General features: G+C 43.6%; 2 protein-coding genes across 3 annotated transcripts in view; one reads left to right on the plus strand and one right to left on the minus strand.

The window, feature by feature from the left end:
* Positions 1–16,840, minus strand: part of TECR (trans-2,3-enoyl-CoA reductase) — a 37,272-nt gene that overhangs the window by 16,772 nt on the left and 3,660 nt on the right. Inside the window, exon 2 of one of the 2 annotated variants that reach the window (XM_083489555.1) lies at positions 4,649–4,699. In XM_083489555.1, coding sequence (XP_083345681.1) covers positions 4,649–4,699 — 51 coding nt within the window. Of the gene's footprint in view, positions 1–4,648; positions 4,826–16,840 lie in introns of those variants that run through there. The other variant, XM_083489554.1, reaches the window with a different exon arrangement.
* DNAJB1 (DnaJ heat shock protein family (Hsp40) member B1) overlaps positions 8,841–16,840 on the plus strand; it is a 35,844-nt gene continuing 27,844 nt past the window's right edge. The window contains exons 1-2 of the mRNA XM_083489556.1: positions 8,841–9,161; positions 10,124–10,222. The gene's annotated coding sequence lies outside the window, so the exon portion shown is untranslated. The remainder of the gene's footprint in view (positions 9,162–10,123; positions 10,223–16,840) is intronic.

Genomic DNA, 16,840 nt, shown 5'->3' on the forward strand with positions numbered 1-16,840 from the left:
TTCCTCCCCCTCGCTCTCTGTCTCCTCCCTTCTCTGCGTCTCTGCTCCTGAACCCCTGACAGTATATTTTTCTTTTTTTCTTTATGATATCTTCTGATAATCTCCTTAAGCAAGTAAACACCAATTATAATCCTGTGTGAATTTTTCCGTTCGTCCAATCATCATGTCAAGATGGTTTCCATATATCATCACTTTCATAAATAACAGCACTCTTTCCATCATTAATCTCGCAAGTCTGTCGCATTTTAGTCCCACTGAGGAGGATCACCCACAATATGAAAACAGACCTTTCCTCCTCCCAGACATAAGTTTTTCGACGGAACTTGCCAAGATGGCGACGATATTTTTTTGCTGCGTCATTCCAAAGCTCTTATGCTTTCCACGGTCTTCTTAGATGCAAGTTTTTCCCCCCTCCCCCATCCAGTCCCGTTGCTGAACATACCAAGCGTTAGTGTGTCTTCTCATGATTTATTCTTGTTCCTCCGACCCGTCTTGTTTATCAGAGATCTCTTCAGTTAGCAGTCTTTACTCCCCCTTCTTCCTTGAAATATGTGCATTAGCTTCCTCCTAATTGTTTCTTTTGAAGTTCCTGCAGCTAGGGGCGCGGATCAGAGACAGAGTCCAGGAGCACCGAAATCCACACAAGGGCTTTCTGCCTAGTGCCCCCACCCCCACAAAATTCGGGGGTGGTATAGGGCACAGCAGGCAAGGGCAGTCCCCCCCCCACACCCTTGGGGGGGCTGGGAGGCTGTTTACTCCCATCACAGCCTCTTAATTACCTCGCGTGGGTCGGAGAGATGTTATTGTCAGCCATCTTCCGATGCACCCATAGTGGCCACCCCCCAGGCCCCCTTTTCTTTAGCTTTGTTACACAGCTTTGATAGCAGCTTATTGGCTAGCACCTGTGACATCATTTCTGATATGAGGCAGCTTCAGCTAGAGGGATGTAATCACACTGAGAATTTCTGCAAAGGCTTAGAACCAAGAAGTGGAGCTTGCATCAAACCAGGGAATGAAACTTCTTCCCGCCTTACAGTTCCCTAAACTGACCCCATTGTGTCTTTACAAAAGGGGACACAAGGATTCAGTGAGTGCCCTAGTCCTGAGAGTATTTCCAAATTCAAAAGCTCCAGATGTCACAGTAAGAATTATGTTGCAGAAATTCACCGAACACATGAACGAGGAATGGCTTTTACAATCTTTTGTTTATAATAAGCCCAAAATTCCAGTCCACATGTGCAACAAAGTGCATATAAGCTTACAGCTGGCAGTATAGAGACCCCTGCAATTTCCTCGTGTTCTTTCCCTCTGTCCCAGAAGGAATCTCACACTCAGCTCAAAACAAACACAGTGTTCCTCTTTCCTTCCTTGTGCAGAAAGCCTCCTAGTATGCAAGGAATTGAGAGAGGTGAAGGAGGAGATGATGACATTTCAGAAGGGCGTGTCCACCATCATAGCCAATCCAAGCAGGTGCTGGTGTAGGGTGTCTATGGCAGCTGAAGTCCAACTCCCAGTGGGGAGGTATGGTTCTCTTCTGCCTTACAAGGCCGATTCTCAGAGCCAGCACAACTATGCAAGAACTTAACAAATGCCCTAGGGGCTATGAAAACTGACCTGTTAAAGCACTAGTAAGGTTAACAGCAGTAGCTGTTTAGACTGGTTTGGAGAATGGCAGGACAGGAGGCTACAGCCAGTGTGGCTGACTACAAGCCAGCCAACCCAAGAGCTTGGATGGGATTAATTGGATCCAGTCTAATGAAATTTACAAGTCAGCTATGCAATATGATCCTTCTTGCATGACAGACACTTAGCACATCAGTGATCATTTTATAGGCCTCTATGGCCATAACAGACCGCTCTGCTGTCGATTCTTACAGTACATTATGTGGCCCAAATAGATGGGTGCAGGCATTCTGCAGCAGAGATTTCTGGAGACCCAACACTGGAGTCCTGTCATTCAGCAATCAAAGCAAGAAGCAGCCCAAACTGCTGCATCTTGAACAGCAGCCCAAACCCATTGGTAAATGAGGCAATACTTAGGGGGGTAGTCATGGCTGCTGCTAGGTGCCACATTAACCAGGGGTGGGCAACCTGTTTCCTGCCTGGGGTTACATTCCCTCATGGGTGAGCTGCCAGGGGCCTCATGCTGACCATGCGTGGGGTCAAAAGAAGCAGAGAGCAGAGTCAGAGGGAAACATGGGTGGGGTCTCATTGTAGTCTCTCTACTGTGGTTTATGCGGGGCAAATCTATAAACTGATTTCATCAGCAAAGTGAAGGCATCTATGAGTAGCAACCACATATGAGAGAGATCTTGCCTTATTGACAAATGTATGCACATGCATGCTAAAGAACAGTTGATTCTGCCAGCTTCCAAAACATGTTTGTAAAACTAATCTGGTTGAAAACAAATTTTGTTATGATGTTATATTTTAATAAAAGAAATCTCATTGGCTTTTGTTCATCCTAGCCAGCCAACTTATTTAGCACATGGCACAGGTGTGCACACCCACTTACATATTTGATCCTGTTATCTCAAAAATTAACTTCCCCAACTCATTCAGTGGTTTTGACACCATGTGAGAGTGGGAGCATTTAGCTGCAGTGACAAAAGCTGTTCAAGCTAGCAAAGTTCTTTCTTCCTGCAACATTAGCAACTCAAGTCAGTGACATACCAAGTGTCAATAGTAAGAATGGAAACTTATTTAAATAAACAGCCTGATATGAAGAGAAGGCTTAAGGCCCTCCTCTCCCAGCTACAGCGGATATCAACCTCCCTGCAGCTGCTGTCAGTGAGGATTTAAAGGCGTGAACATTTGTACAGTGGTGTGTGTCACACTTGCTGGCCTCCTGAAAAACTCCAGCTCATTTAGTAACAGCCAGCTAGCAATACTCTTTAAGACCCCCCTACAGAAACATCTGACAACAGATCAGGCTTAAAGGATCCTTAACACATCCAGCTCAAGCCTTTCTAGCTATGCCTCATGACTGCAGAGAAAACTGGGAGCCAGCTTGTTATATATTGTTTTTATATGTATTGGAATTCGCTCAGATCGGCTGGGGCAGCTCACCCAGATGGGCAGGGTGGTATTCTTATGAATAAGAGTAAGAATCTTGTACTTTGCAGCAAATGTGGGCAACCGTTTGTCCTAGCAGGCCACATGTGAGGATGGACGGGCAACTTGGCCACTTGCCAGTGGGTGTGACCCAAGCCAGGAGAGGTGTGATCTGGTGGTGGCTGGGCCTCTCACTCATGTCCTATAACAATGATGCTCCCCTCTAGCCTGACTGCCAGGTAGCTGTTTGGCAGGCAAGGGGGAAAGCAATTTACATGGAAGGATGGCTGGCAGGAACAATTCTTCCAGTAACCCCCATCCCCACATACACTGCATTCTTCACAGCCCCACCACACATTTTTTGGGTGAGCTGGGAAGAGCATAACTCACATGCCTCCCAGAGCAGGGAGAGCAAAATTCATTTGGGGGTGGGGTGGGCACCCATGGGTGTCACACTGAAGGCCTCCATGAGAAGCATCCACAACTGTGCTCCCCAGAAGTGGCTGGGCTCCAGCTGCCATCATCCCTGACTATTGGCCATGCTTGGTGGAGGCTGTAGCCCAACAACATCTGGGGACTCAAGGTGAGGAAGGATGCCCCACAGGACCACAAGTCATGCAGAAGTACCACATATTTATAATAATGATAAATGTCACATTCATCATCATCATCATAATTTATTTATACCCTGCCCATCTGGCTGGGTTTCTCCAGCCACTCTGGGTGGCTTCCAACTGGATATTAAAAACACAATACAACATCAAACATTAAAAACGTCCTTAAACAGATGTCTTTTAAAAGTAAGATAGTTGCTTATCGCTGGGAGGGGATTCCACAGGGCAGGTGCCACTACCAAGAAGGCCCTCTGCCCGGTTCCCTGTAACCTCACTTCTCAGAGCGAGGGAACCGTCAGAAGGCACTTGGTACTGGACCTCAGTGTCCAGGCTGAATGATGGGGGTGGAGACGCTCCTTCAGATATACAGGACCGAGGCTGTTTAGGGCTTTAAAGGTCAGCACCAACACTTTGAATTGTGCTTGGAAACGTACTAGGAGTCAATGCAGATATCTCAGGACCAGTGTTATATGGTATCAGTGGCCACTCCCAGTCACCAGTCTAGCTGCTGCTAGTTAAATATTAAAATTGGGAGGTAGAAATGGGGACTTCTAGTCATTCTTTCTAGCAGAAAAGAGAGGACATCTACTTTTCAATGCACTGGGAAATGTGGACAAATGAAAGAAATGCCAGCAGTCATTTATCTCTTTTTTGGATGCATATGTAGTTGAAAGGAAACATTTTAATGGATCAATTCTGAGAAATATCTAAACATGAAGCCTCTTCCAATTGATCATCCTCTCCAATCAATGCTAACTACTGCCTCTCTCACAGTTATCAGAAGTCATCCAAAAGACAGGACAGCCAGTTAGTTTTCCTGTCTTAATATATATTTACACTCTAGCTGGTAATACAGGTCTTTGGTAGATTTTAGTATTAAACAAGGGGGCAACTCCTGCTTTACCCCCTGAGATCCCAGTGCCTTCCCCAGTTATTTATCAAGTTATAAAGTTCAGTGAGAGCAATTAGAGAGACCTTACCTTGTCCAGGAAGCACAGCTTTTCCCGGGTCTTGGCATCCAGAATCTCCACCTCAAAAAAAAGAACACCCCTTTTAGATTTCTTATGTGGCTTGGCTCCTATTTCATTGAAACTTCTTTGAAGGGGTGGACACCCCTCAACATGAACCAAAGTCCCGTCCATGCCTCTTTACACAGCAGGAAATCCTCAGGGGCGTGGACAATCAAGAGCTGGAATCACCACCACAGGTTTCTCTCCTAGCTACATGTGGACCTTCTCCCGGTCAGCAAACAAACTTGTTTCTCAAGAGGAGCTAATTGCCCAGTATTCTTTTTATTTTTTAAAAAAGTCAAGACTAAAGTTCCAGACTCAGCCCTTCAAGTAAGATCCAGCTCAGCACACACTAGAAGGGGTTCCCTTCTAGTCTGTTCTGCAGGATGCGTTCCAAGGCGTAAGCCGATAAGTGCTGGGAGTTGAACTGCTACCATTCCCAGCTAAATATAAAACTGAGTCCAGCATATAACTCCTCACAAGCAGCCTTTTGACCAGTCAACTCATACCAGGAAGTTTTTGAAAACATCTCTCTCTCTCTCTCTCCCCCCCAAAAGACTGCACCACTCAGTTCATCTCATTTATACAGGGAGTCCACTATAGCACTTAAGAGATGATCCATGTCCAAGTTGACTTTAGAGACATATATGAGCCCTGCCCCTCAGAATAATTAGCAGGAGTTGTCATCTTTGGGAATTTGTGATGATTCGTGTTTATAAATGCATAACAAGCATTCTGACCCCCTGTATTGTAAAGGGTGTGACTACTGGGAATCCAAGGGTTGTAGCCAACGAAGTCGTCCTGTTCCTGCAAGGACATCCACCTGTACAATGAGTCTTCCTCTCCCAACTCCAAATCTGCTCTGGAAGGATCCCCAAGAGAGATTGGGCGGGCACACAGGGAGAGGAAAGGAAGTCCCACTGCACAGGTGGAAGTCCTTGTGCTAACAGGACAACTTGGTTGTATTCTTTGAAGCATGACTTTTAAAACTTATTTTTAATCTAAAATATTTTTTTTACAACTGATTTATGTATTTGCTGACTTGTTGCTTCAGTTTTAAACTGTGTTGTTCTCATTAGTTTTCAGTTTTGACATTATAGCTGATTTTCACTGTTCACTGTGTTAATTGTCATAACTACCTGTAAGCCACCTTGTGAGATCTTTTTTCAAAGAGACTGCATATAAACCTGTTACCTAGAATATTTTTTTACTAGGAGACTCATGAATTGAACTAACTAACTAAATACAACACAAATAGGCATCATTTCCTGAGTCCCCCCAAAAAAAACCCTCATTCAATGTGAGTCTGTTTTAAATAAGTTTACCCAAATTATTACATATGCACCTGTTAGAATCATAGAATTGTAGAGCTGAAAGGGACTTCAAAGGTCATCTACTCCAACTTCCTGCAACGTAGGAATCTCAACTAGATCTTACATGACAAATGGCCATCCAGGCTCTGCTTAAAAACTTCCAAGGAAGGAGATAGAATTGCACAAAAGACTCTGAAGCATTTGTCTTCAACTGGTGGGTCAAGGCCTACTAGTGGATTGTGGTCTGATTCAAGGTGGGTGCAACAAGAGCACTACCATCATGCAAACATATCAAGAAACTGGTCCCCAAATGCATGTTTGGGTTAAAAGTGGTTCCTGGGTCTGAAAGCATGTATGTTTACAACATTATTCAACTTTTTCAGCTCCCTCTTCGACAACATTATTCTGAGCTTTTCCGCTAAGGTTAAATTGTTTTGAGCATTTTTTAAGTTTAGAGAATGGGCAGCAAAGTATGGCTGTGATGGAATGAATGCTGTGGCTAGAAAGGGTTTTCTTCCTGTCAAATTACAAACATTCAGTCTCACTCAACAAATCTGATAGGCACAGACAAAAGAGAGTATCATTTTACAACATGCATTGTTAAGTTATAAAATTTCCTGCCACGGGATGTGAGTGACACTAATCTAGGTGGCTTTTAAAAAGCGATAGGTTCATGAAGGATAGGTCTATCCATGATGCTCAGATCTTCTTGGACAAATGGCAGATAGCAAGGCAGGCCCTCTGTGATTCCTTTGTCAGGCACGCAATGCCCAAAAGGATGCAGTTATCTCTTAACAATATCGGAGAACAGAGAGTATCTATTGAATATGAAGAAGTGCAAATCCTCTCCCAGTTTAAATTCTGGGAAGAATTGTCATAATACATTTCATAACCAGAAGTGAATTAAGAGGCTTTGATTTCCTTCAACTGCCATATCAGATTGCACGAAAACATATTTCGGTCTATCCTTAAATTGAGCCTGGAACACAACTGGCTTGTAATCTGTAAGTTTGAATTAAACAGACTGTTTTCTTATAGCAGGGATAGCCAACATAATGCTCTCCAGATCTTGAGGAGAGCTACAACTCCCAACATCCCTGACCGCTGGCTATGCTGGCTGAGTTGATGGGGGTTGTTGCTGGATCCCCACTTCTGCAGCATACCATATTGGCTACCCCATATTGTTTTCACCACTTTGCTCTTGCAGCCAAAATTTAGGAAGGTTACCAGGCTGCAGAGATCATATTTTACTCAAAAATATTAAAAGTGCACAACTGGACTGCTCAACAAGGTGGTCATTTGAAAGCTGATGATGATGCTCCTGAGCCTTAGGATGCAGTTTCACATCCCCCCCCCCCCCCATGTCTGGGTCAAGGTAATCTAGCCTTTGTGCTATCAAAGCAATAGCATTAAGAGACACAGAGAACACAAAAGCCCGTGTGTGCTGGTGTCCAATGTATCATTGTGTGGGTTCAAACACATTTGTGACCCAATGGCATGATAGGCCCCTTTGTAAGTTAGTTATGAAAATATTGCTTCTCATCAGACTAGAAGCAGTGATAGAAACTCAGATATAAGCTAATCACCAAATGGCACCTTAAACCTAAGTTGCGGTTGCCACAATGGTTGTCTAGGCACCATTTTTTCCCTGGTGAGATTTGTTGCTATTATTACTATTTTCCAATTCATTTCAATACTGCTTTATATTTTAAAGCAAAAAATCTCAAAGTGGTTTACAAAACATTAAAACCAGAATAAAACAAATTCATGCTTCAAGGAAAATATTTCAGATCCTTCCCCAAGTGAAATTTTGTTTCCCCCATATTTATTTACCAACTTAATTTATATAGAAGAAGAAGAAGAAGAAGAGTTTGGATTTGATATCCCGCCTTTCACTCCCCTTCAGGAGTCTCAAAGCGGCTAACATTCTCCTTTCCCTTCCTCCCCCACAACAAACACTCTGTGAGGTGAGTGGGGCTGAGAGACTTTACAGAAGTGTGACTGGCCCAAGGTCACCCAGCAGCTGCATGTGGAGGAGCGGAGACACGAACCCGGTTTCCCAGATTACGTGACTACCGCTCTTAACCACTACACCACACTGGCTCTCGCCAGCTACCCCATAGCAGAAGTACTATTGGAAGACAGTGTGGTATAGTAGTTAGAGTGTCAGACTAGGACCTGGGAGATCAGGGTTCAAATTTCCACTCAGTCATGAAGCTCACTGGGTGGCCTTGCACCAGTCACAACTTCTTAACCTACCTCACAGGGTCGTTGTAGGGATTAACTGAGGAGGGGATGGGCCATGTACTCCTTGGAGAAAAAGGTGGGATATATATGAAATAAATAAGCTATTCTGCTTACCTGCTTAAGAGAGCTGGAGGGGCCAGATGGGTGGAGATGTCAGTTGCCAACCTGGCATCCAAAGATCTCCACATGGTTGCAACTGAAACCATACCAGATGCAAAATGTGTCTGGTGCCCGGGGAATTTCTAACACTAGCTAGAAGTGGTGATAACCAGGGACCAAAATACACCAATAGTGCCTTGTGGTATTCTATACTTCCAGAACAGGTCATTGATGGTGGCCAGATTCTGGACTAGATAAGCTACAAACCTAACACAGTAGACTTTTCCATAGGTTACATTCTCCACAGATAGATTCAAAAGTGCCATCCCCTCCAGCCTCCTACTCAGTTTAGAAGTTCGTGGCCTCTGTGAAGTTAGAAGCTGTCTCGAGTGGGACAAGAAGAATTTGGAGTCTGTTCAGCACTTTCAACAGATAGTAAGGGCCAGTTCCAAACAGAGGTATTAATAGAACTGTGCCTCAGAGCCTGGAATGGTCACTCTCATGCCTCAGAGCTTCTAGAACAAAGAATTTCTCCCAGGGGAAGCAGCACACAGATCACGCTGACCATATTAAGCTGTTGTGAACAACAATCAGTTGCACAGGGAGAATGCACGGTGTCGTGATGGACTATTCACAGTAGAAGCAGCGTTCCAGAGAAGAATCAGGATGTCAAAGAAATGGTGAAAAGTTTCAAAGCAACACACTGCAGCCTTCAAATGCAGCAGGACTGCAGACCTCCCAGATACCACTGATGGGGAAGCAAACAGATTGCCATCAAACCAGGAAAGAAGGAAGAAGAACCCCACCAACATGAATAAGCCCTGGTAAGTAACTAAGGACTGGGGGGGGGGATGGGGGGCAACGGAAAGCAATATCTGAACAGCTAGTATAAACCAGGTTGGCTTATGCCACAGACTACTGCTTTATGCAAGAGCCTTTGCAAACAAGGATGGAGTTTGCTGAAATCTCCTCTCAGATCATTCTTTATAAATTGCTTGAGATTAAGAATGCAGTGGAAAGCAAAATGAATGTATGAACAGGCGTGTAACATATGTAGGGGAGGGCATTTCCCCAGTGTGTGGCTCAGAGGCTAGTACTTAATTCATATCAGTGTGTATCCCAGAAAACATAAGATAATCTTTAAAGCATCCCTTCCATGGATGGGTTGAATGTGCAAACTTGTCAAGCTTATGTGAAATCTGTCCATAGAGGCTGTTTGGGGCTGAAGAGTTCTCTAGCTCAGCATGAGGAAAAGTATATTTTTTTTTTGGGGGGGGGGAATCTTCTCACAAGAAAAAAGGCATATTATATTTGCCTGGAAAATCACCAGGAATTAACTGGTTAAGATGTTAACAGATCACCAAACTTAATCTCTGAGCCCGAATAGTCACAACCATGTAATAGACTTTTAAGTTTCAGGACGGAGAGAGGTTTAAAAGATGACTTTTGGAGGCTATATAGCGGCACTGTTTGCCCAAGGTAACAGAGAACTTGAAAGCTATTTAATGCATTACTGTAATTGTCTATTACCTCCCTCTCTGGAATGGATTGAACCCATGTATGGCAAAATAGCCTACTTGCCACATTCACTGGCAAGGGGCGTAGAGAGACCATGGCAAATGAAATCACCCCAGAAAGGTCAGCAGCTATCTCCAGCTCTGCATTTCATTGGACACACAGCAACAATGATTTTGCTGTGGTGCAATATGAAGTAGAGCAACTGGCAGTCAACTCATAGCTTACTTACTATGAAATCTCTCTCATACTTTTACATGTGCATTCACAGCTGCCCAAGTTGAGCAAGAAGAGAATCAGAGCAGGGAAATTAAGGGGTTTCCCCCTTCCCCCTTCCCTTCAGTGTAACTGAAGACAGTGAAAAAATGTGGTAATTGCATCCCTTAATCCCCACTGATTGAAAATATTAACAACTCCAATGTGTGTCATACTGTTTGCTTGCTGTTTCTGTCCCTTCTAATGACTCCTAAGGCACAAGAAATGGGTGTACAGTGGTACCTTGGTTTACAAACTTAATCTGTTCCAGAAGTCCATTCTTAAACCAAAACCGTTCTTAAACCGAGGCACACTTTCCCTAATGAGGCCTCCCGCTGCCGGTGCCCTTCCACCGTTCGGCTTCTGTTCTTAGACTGAGGTAAAGTTCGCAAACCAGGACACTACTTCTGGTTTTGCGGAGTTTGTAAACCAAATAGTTCGTAAACAGGGCTGTTCAGAAACCCAAGGTACCACTATATTTATGCCAGACAAGGTAAATGATTGATACAGTTTTGCCACATGGTCTACTTCAGCTTCAAAGAATACAAAATTACTGCCCATAGTTGTTATATTTCATTGTTTTATTTGTTGCTAGCAGGGGGTGCCCGGAGCTGCCCAGGTATTTTTAGGAACCAAAAAAGATTGTGATTTTTAAATTGATAGTGCAATTTGTGAGTTTGGATCTGTCACGCCAAAAACTGGGTGACATCAATGCAAAGTCATGTTTTGGTCTGCCAGCTTGATTCAAAATGGCACCTGGCATCCAAACACTGATGAAGACCGCCGCCCCAACTCGGAAACCCTTGTGCCATGTTCAAGAATAATCTCTCAAGAGGTGTCTGAATATACAGAGAACAAACCAGCAAACCTCTTTCCAAAAATATAGCAGATGCTATTTCAGGCTCATTACAGATCTCCCAGGTAGTTTATCCTGGAAATACAGCCATAAAATTCCTGATCACCATGAAAAGACAACACATGCACATTTCACACCTGAGTGGCATGTCAGTATTGTGTTACTCCTATAATGCACCCAGTTACAAAAATAACCCCTATGAAGTTATCTATTTAAGTATCTTGACAGCTTGGCAGGTTTACAATGAAAGCATTCCAAACTGCTACAATTCTATTAATGGAGCTGTAAGGAAAAGAGGGTCTGGAGAAGTATGGAACTCCCTTAACAATGCAGTCAACATGTGACAATACAGACAAGTACTAATGGAAGATGTGGAAATAAGTTAGTGGTGGCCTCCCAGTTTCAAGACTTGTAAGCTGCAGGGCAAACAGCCAAGAAGGCCTAGGAAATATTTAACAGCTTTCAGATGGGTGCATCACTGAGATGCAGTGAGGTGGTGCCTGCCATTCATTTAGGTTATCACAGTCACAGCAGGATGGCCTGGGACAGAAGTCAAATAGGAGAGAAAATTGGAGGGAGGGGAGAAACGAATGCTTTAGACTTAATGTAAAACACAGCACTGTACTTGCTTCATATGTTAAGCAAAATTGAAATCAGTACCCTCTGTGCTTCTAGTAATATAGCCACTCTTGTTAGCCACTCTTGACACACTGGTTAGAATGAGTTATAATTAAAGTTTTAAAAAGACTAAGTAAGAAGTATGGTTCATATGAGGATCAAAGTTTTAACTGGTGATGGTATCTGCAACACAATTCTGGCTTTAGAATTATTACAGAAGCAGATATAGGAGTTGAATATACAGAAGTAGCTGAAAGTTGAAATTAGCCTAAGAACACAAAGAACCCTCTTGGATCACACAAAAGGACCATCTATAGTCCAGCATCCTGCTCTTGCATTGCCACAGCCCAACTAGTGCCTTCATAGTGAAGTTTTAGATTTCTGCCTGCATTTCAAAAGGACAAAGACTTGGATGATAATAAAAGCAGCAGCAGCAGCTCCTATACTGAAGCAGCAGACATTCACACAGCATCTAGACTGACATCTGCTCCATAAATGTAAAGCACATGGCTTCCCCCAAATAATCCTGGGAACTGTAGTTTACTCCTCACAGAGCTACAATTCCCAGCCCACTTAAACTTCAGTCCCCAGGATTTTTTGGGGAGAAGGCACGTGCTTTAAATATGCTTTAAATCGCAGAATCAGAGACTTGTAGAGTTGGAAGGGACCATGAGTTAACTGGTCCAACCTTCTACAATTCAAGAATCTTTCACCCAATATGGGGCTCAAACCCACAACCCCAAGATTAAGAGTCTCATGTTCTACCAACTGGGCTATTCATGTATGATATGGGTGTGACCTCTACATCCACATAGGCCTGAATGCTGTCATTTAGACCAGACATTTTGTAGCTTTGTCATCAGATGCAGAAAACTGGCACAATTTCATTTCTGATGAAACAAAAAGCAAACCAAAGTTGCACTGACCGACTTGGCAAAGGTCCCAACTACATTAACTAGAGTGGGACAGACATTTTAAATGCACAGTGACCACAGCCTAAGGACTATTGTCTCTTTAGTTTATGTAAATGCATCCATCTGCAGCGGAGCTGCTGCTGCTGCTGAATACCAGGCTAAGCAACTGAAGAAAAAAAAAAGGGAGAACCCTGGAAGGAAATCAAAACTAGCACACATCTACTCAAAACACTAAGCTGAGAGCACCCTCTGGTGTACACATAAAACCTGAACAGCTAAAATAGACTAAGGAAGGACCTCAAGTGGATGTAAAAAGCCACCCTTGCTTGGGCTTACAGTGTTAAGTTACCATCACACACTAAGAACACCCATTGCAGAGCATGTCATATACAAAATATTTCAGCCAAAAACTCAAAACACATCAAGCAGAGGTACTGAATAAAACAGCATTAAATACTCAAAAGATGAAGAATGGAGAAGTAGCTGAAGAAAATAAATGTGTGCTAACCACACATGTGTGCTAAGAGGCAATTCTGACCTCCCAGATTTAATCCTACTGCTTCAGGCATTGTAAGCCTGGGTTTTCTTTTAAACTGAGTGCATTGCAACATGCCTAAACAAACTCAACAGGTTGCAAAATACACACAAATGGCAGCTTGTGCAAGCCAACCACTTCCAAAGTACAGTGCTCCCTGGTTATGAACTTAATTCATTCTGGAGGTCAGTTCTTAACCTGAGGTACCACTTTAGCTAATGGGACCTCCCGCTGCCGCTGCGTGATTTCTGTTCTCATTCTGGGGCAAAGTTCTTAACCCGAGGTACTACTTCCGGGTTAGCGGAGTCTGTAACCCGAAGTGTTTGTAACCCGAGGTTCCACTGTACCAGCTTCTACACAAATAGGGTAACCTTTGAGGACCCAGAGATTCACACCCATTCAATGTACCTGGAACAAAGCATACTGAATTGTATTCTGCTTCTTTAAAATGTAGGCATAGGCAACTCTTAAGACTGAAGTGAAAAGTGAACCTTAATCAAAACTATCAGCATTAATCAAAAGACAACTGAAGGCAGCCCTGTTTCGGAAAGTTGTTAATGTTTAATGCTGTATTGCTTTTGGCACTTGATTGGGAGCCGCCCAGAGTGGCTGGGGAAGCTCAGCCAGATGGGCGGTGAATAAATAATAAATTATTATTATTATTTATTATTAATTATTATTAATTATTATTAATTATTATTAATTATTATTAATTATTATTATATCATATTCAGATTCCAAAATGACAATGCTTCAATAAGCTCTTGATCTCACTCAGGGAAAGCCAGGCTCATTAATTTTAAAACCTCTTGCACAAACACCTAAGAGGAGGGCACTCCTGCTCAAATGTCTAACAGTTGCTGTTTTCAGGCTCAGAAAACAAAATCATACTAAAATGGTTGAGGCTCAACAGCAGAGCCACGGAAGCCTCCAGGTGGTACTTCCAAAAGCATCCTAAAGTTTTGATTAACGTTCACTTAACACTTCAGTCTTAAGCGTTCCCTATGCCTACATTTTAGGGACGCGGGTGGCACTGTGGGTAAAACCTCAGCGCCTAAGACTTGCCGATCGCATGGTCGGTGGTTCGAATCCCCGCGGTGGGGTGAGCTCCCGTCTTTCGGTCCCAGCTCCTGCCTACCTAGCAGTTGGAAAGCACCCTTAAGTGCAAGTAGATAAATAGGTACCGCTTTATAGTGGGAAGGTAAACGGCGTTTCCGTGTGCTGCGCTGGTGCAGGCTCGCCAGAGCAGCTTCGTCACGCTGGCCACGTGACCCGGAAGTGTCTCCGGACAGCGCTGGCCCCTGGCCTCTTAAGTGAGATGGGCGCGCAACCCCAGAGTCGGACACAACTGGCCCGTACGGGCAGGGGTACCTTTACCTTTACCTTTTATGCCTACATTTTAAAGAAGCAGAATACACTTGCCCTGCCACTTCTGCCAGCAGCACTGATTTGGGGCAGGATCGCATCCATTTTAGTGAGTTCTCACCCAAAATTGGCACAATCTTGCCTGAAATCATTGCTGCCCAGCAGGGCCCATGACAGTGGCAGAGTGGGCAGGGCTGGTGGCAGCAGCAGCAGGTATGGTGGGGAGGGAGCTCTGCCCCAATAAACAGAGTTCAAACTGTTAGCTTGAAGTGGCATGTAAGTCTCCCAGCCTTCCTACATTACAGGGGTGAGGAACCTTTGGCCCTCCAGATGTTGATAAACCACAACTCCCATCATCCATGGCAATTGACAATGCTTGCTGGGGCTGATGGGAGTTGTTGTTCACCAACATCTGGAGGGCTGAAAGTTCCCCACTCCTGCTGTCTGCTAAACACTGAAAAAGCACAACCCATCTCTGTCCTGATCTGTGCAGGATCAAATACTACCTCCAACCACTGTGGTACATTAAAAGTTTGATCTTTACACTAGTCATTATCAAACCATATGTTGCATCGCAGATGAAAGAACAACTAATGAAATCAATTAAGTCATTCAAAGCTCTCATGAGGCCCTGACCACTTTTTCAGTGAGCCTCCTACAAGGGCAGTTCTGTGCTGACTGGACAAGAAGTGATCTAATTATGTCATCATACCGGATACACGGATGTATGTTAGAATTACCTGCCTTCAAAGGAGGTCAGTTGTGGCAACTCTGTACAAGTCACTATTCTGGGCTGACCCCATTCTATCCAATCTTTTCAGAGTTAGGTTTTCCACCCATTTCAGTTCAGAAAAAGAGTGTGGCTCGACTCAGAAATCTGAGGAAAAGCTAACCTACCCACTGAAATGCAGAATTAATATGCCATTATTGCTGCCAACACTATCCTAAGAATCTGCAGGTTGCTGCAAGATGTAGGACTGTTATCTTTCAAATGCAAACGAAGTATGCTCCTAACTTCACCAACCCACTCAGAGAACTTATCCTTCCACCTCCAAGGAAGGAAAAGTTGCACAGGTTACCTATAGAAACTCCTCTCCCAAGTTTTCAAAGCTGGTCAGACATATCCAAAAGATGGGTTGTCCTTGGTAAAGAACATAGAATCATAGAGTTGGAAGGTACCATCTTGAAAGGAAGGAAGATAGGTAGCTAATGGATCAGAAACAGCAATCCAGTGGGATGGGCAGGAGTTACACCATGATCTGCTTACGCATTTCTGGTGTACTACTTAAAGCTTTCTGATTGCTGGAAATCTTGTAAAGAATGTTGTACTAAGTCCAGCAAGGGACTTAAGCCAGGGTACATACCCAGCATCACTGAGCACAGATTAGTTATATGCTGTAATTGTTAACATAGGAATTCTAGATCATTGAGAAGCAGGTCTATTTGTATTCTAGTCACAGCCTAACTTAAAACATCCTGTATCAGGGATTTGGAACCTGTGACTCTCTAGATGCTGTAGGACTATAACTGATCATTCCTGGCCATTGACCAAGTTGCCTGCAACTGAAGGAAGTTAGATCCAACATCTGGAGGGTAGCAGCTTCCCCATCCTGACCTATGCAGTGTACATGATGTGTGTAGCTCCAGTTAGCTGAGACACTTAATCCCCACTCATCAGCCTAATAATCCAGCTCTGTTTGCCTGCAAATCTCATAATGTCCCACCCAACCTGTGCTAATCAAAAAGCAAGAGCTAGGCCCTTGGCTGGACCTTGTGTATGGGGGTCCCCAGCTGCCTCCAATGCAAACAGCTCTTGGTCTTCTTTACCTTAATATTGTAGGCGGAATTTATTTTGCATGTGCAACAAAGATCCTTTATCAAGATTCCAGTCTCTGAATTGACAGCTTTTAAAAAGTTCTGCATAAATATCAAGGAGCTGTAACTGAAGACTAAGCAGTGGTAGTTAAGATGGCTTAAATGCAAGCGGTTGTTAATTGGACAAGGTATTTAATACCAGGCATACACAAGTACACTGCCTAGACCCAAAGTCTAAGGAGACAAGCATACAGCTTCCTACATATTCCAGCCTGAAACAGACCTTGAATCCTCTCCCCATCCCACTTTCTTAAAAGATAACAAACAGGTGTCATGTACAACATAAATAATATCTTATTCAATGCGGTGTGTAACACCCTAGGCAAGCCTTCCCTTTCGATAAAGCAGGTTGAATCAGATTTATATTTTAATTATGAAAGGCTCAACTTGATACTGACAGCAGGAATAGAATCATAATGTAGAGACAAATGCTTGAACTTATCTCCCCTGCATGATGTAACTAGATCTGTTCATGCTGTTAACTAGAGACAGGAGGGCTGAGCCCATTTGTCTATTTAGAAAAAAAAACATATCCCAAGTTTGTCCTGGGGAGGGGTGTTCCTCTATTCC

The sequence above is a fragment of the Podarcis liolepis genome (genome assembly GCF_965112155.1).
Source record: "Podarcis liolepis genome assembly, chromosome: 2".
NCBI lineage: Eukaryota > Metazoa > Chordata > Lepidosauria > Squamata > Lacertidae > Podarcis > Podarcis liolepis.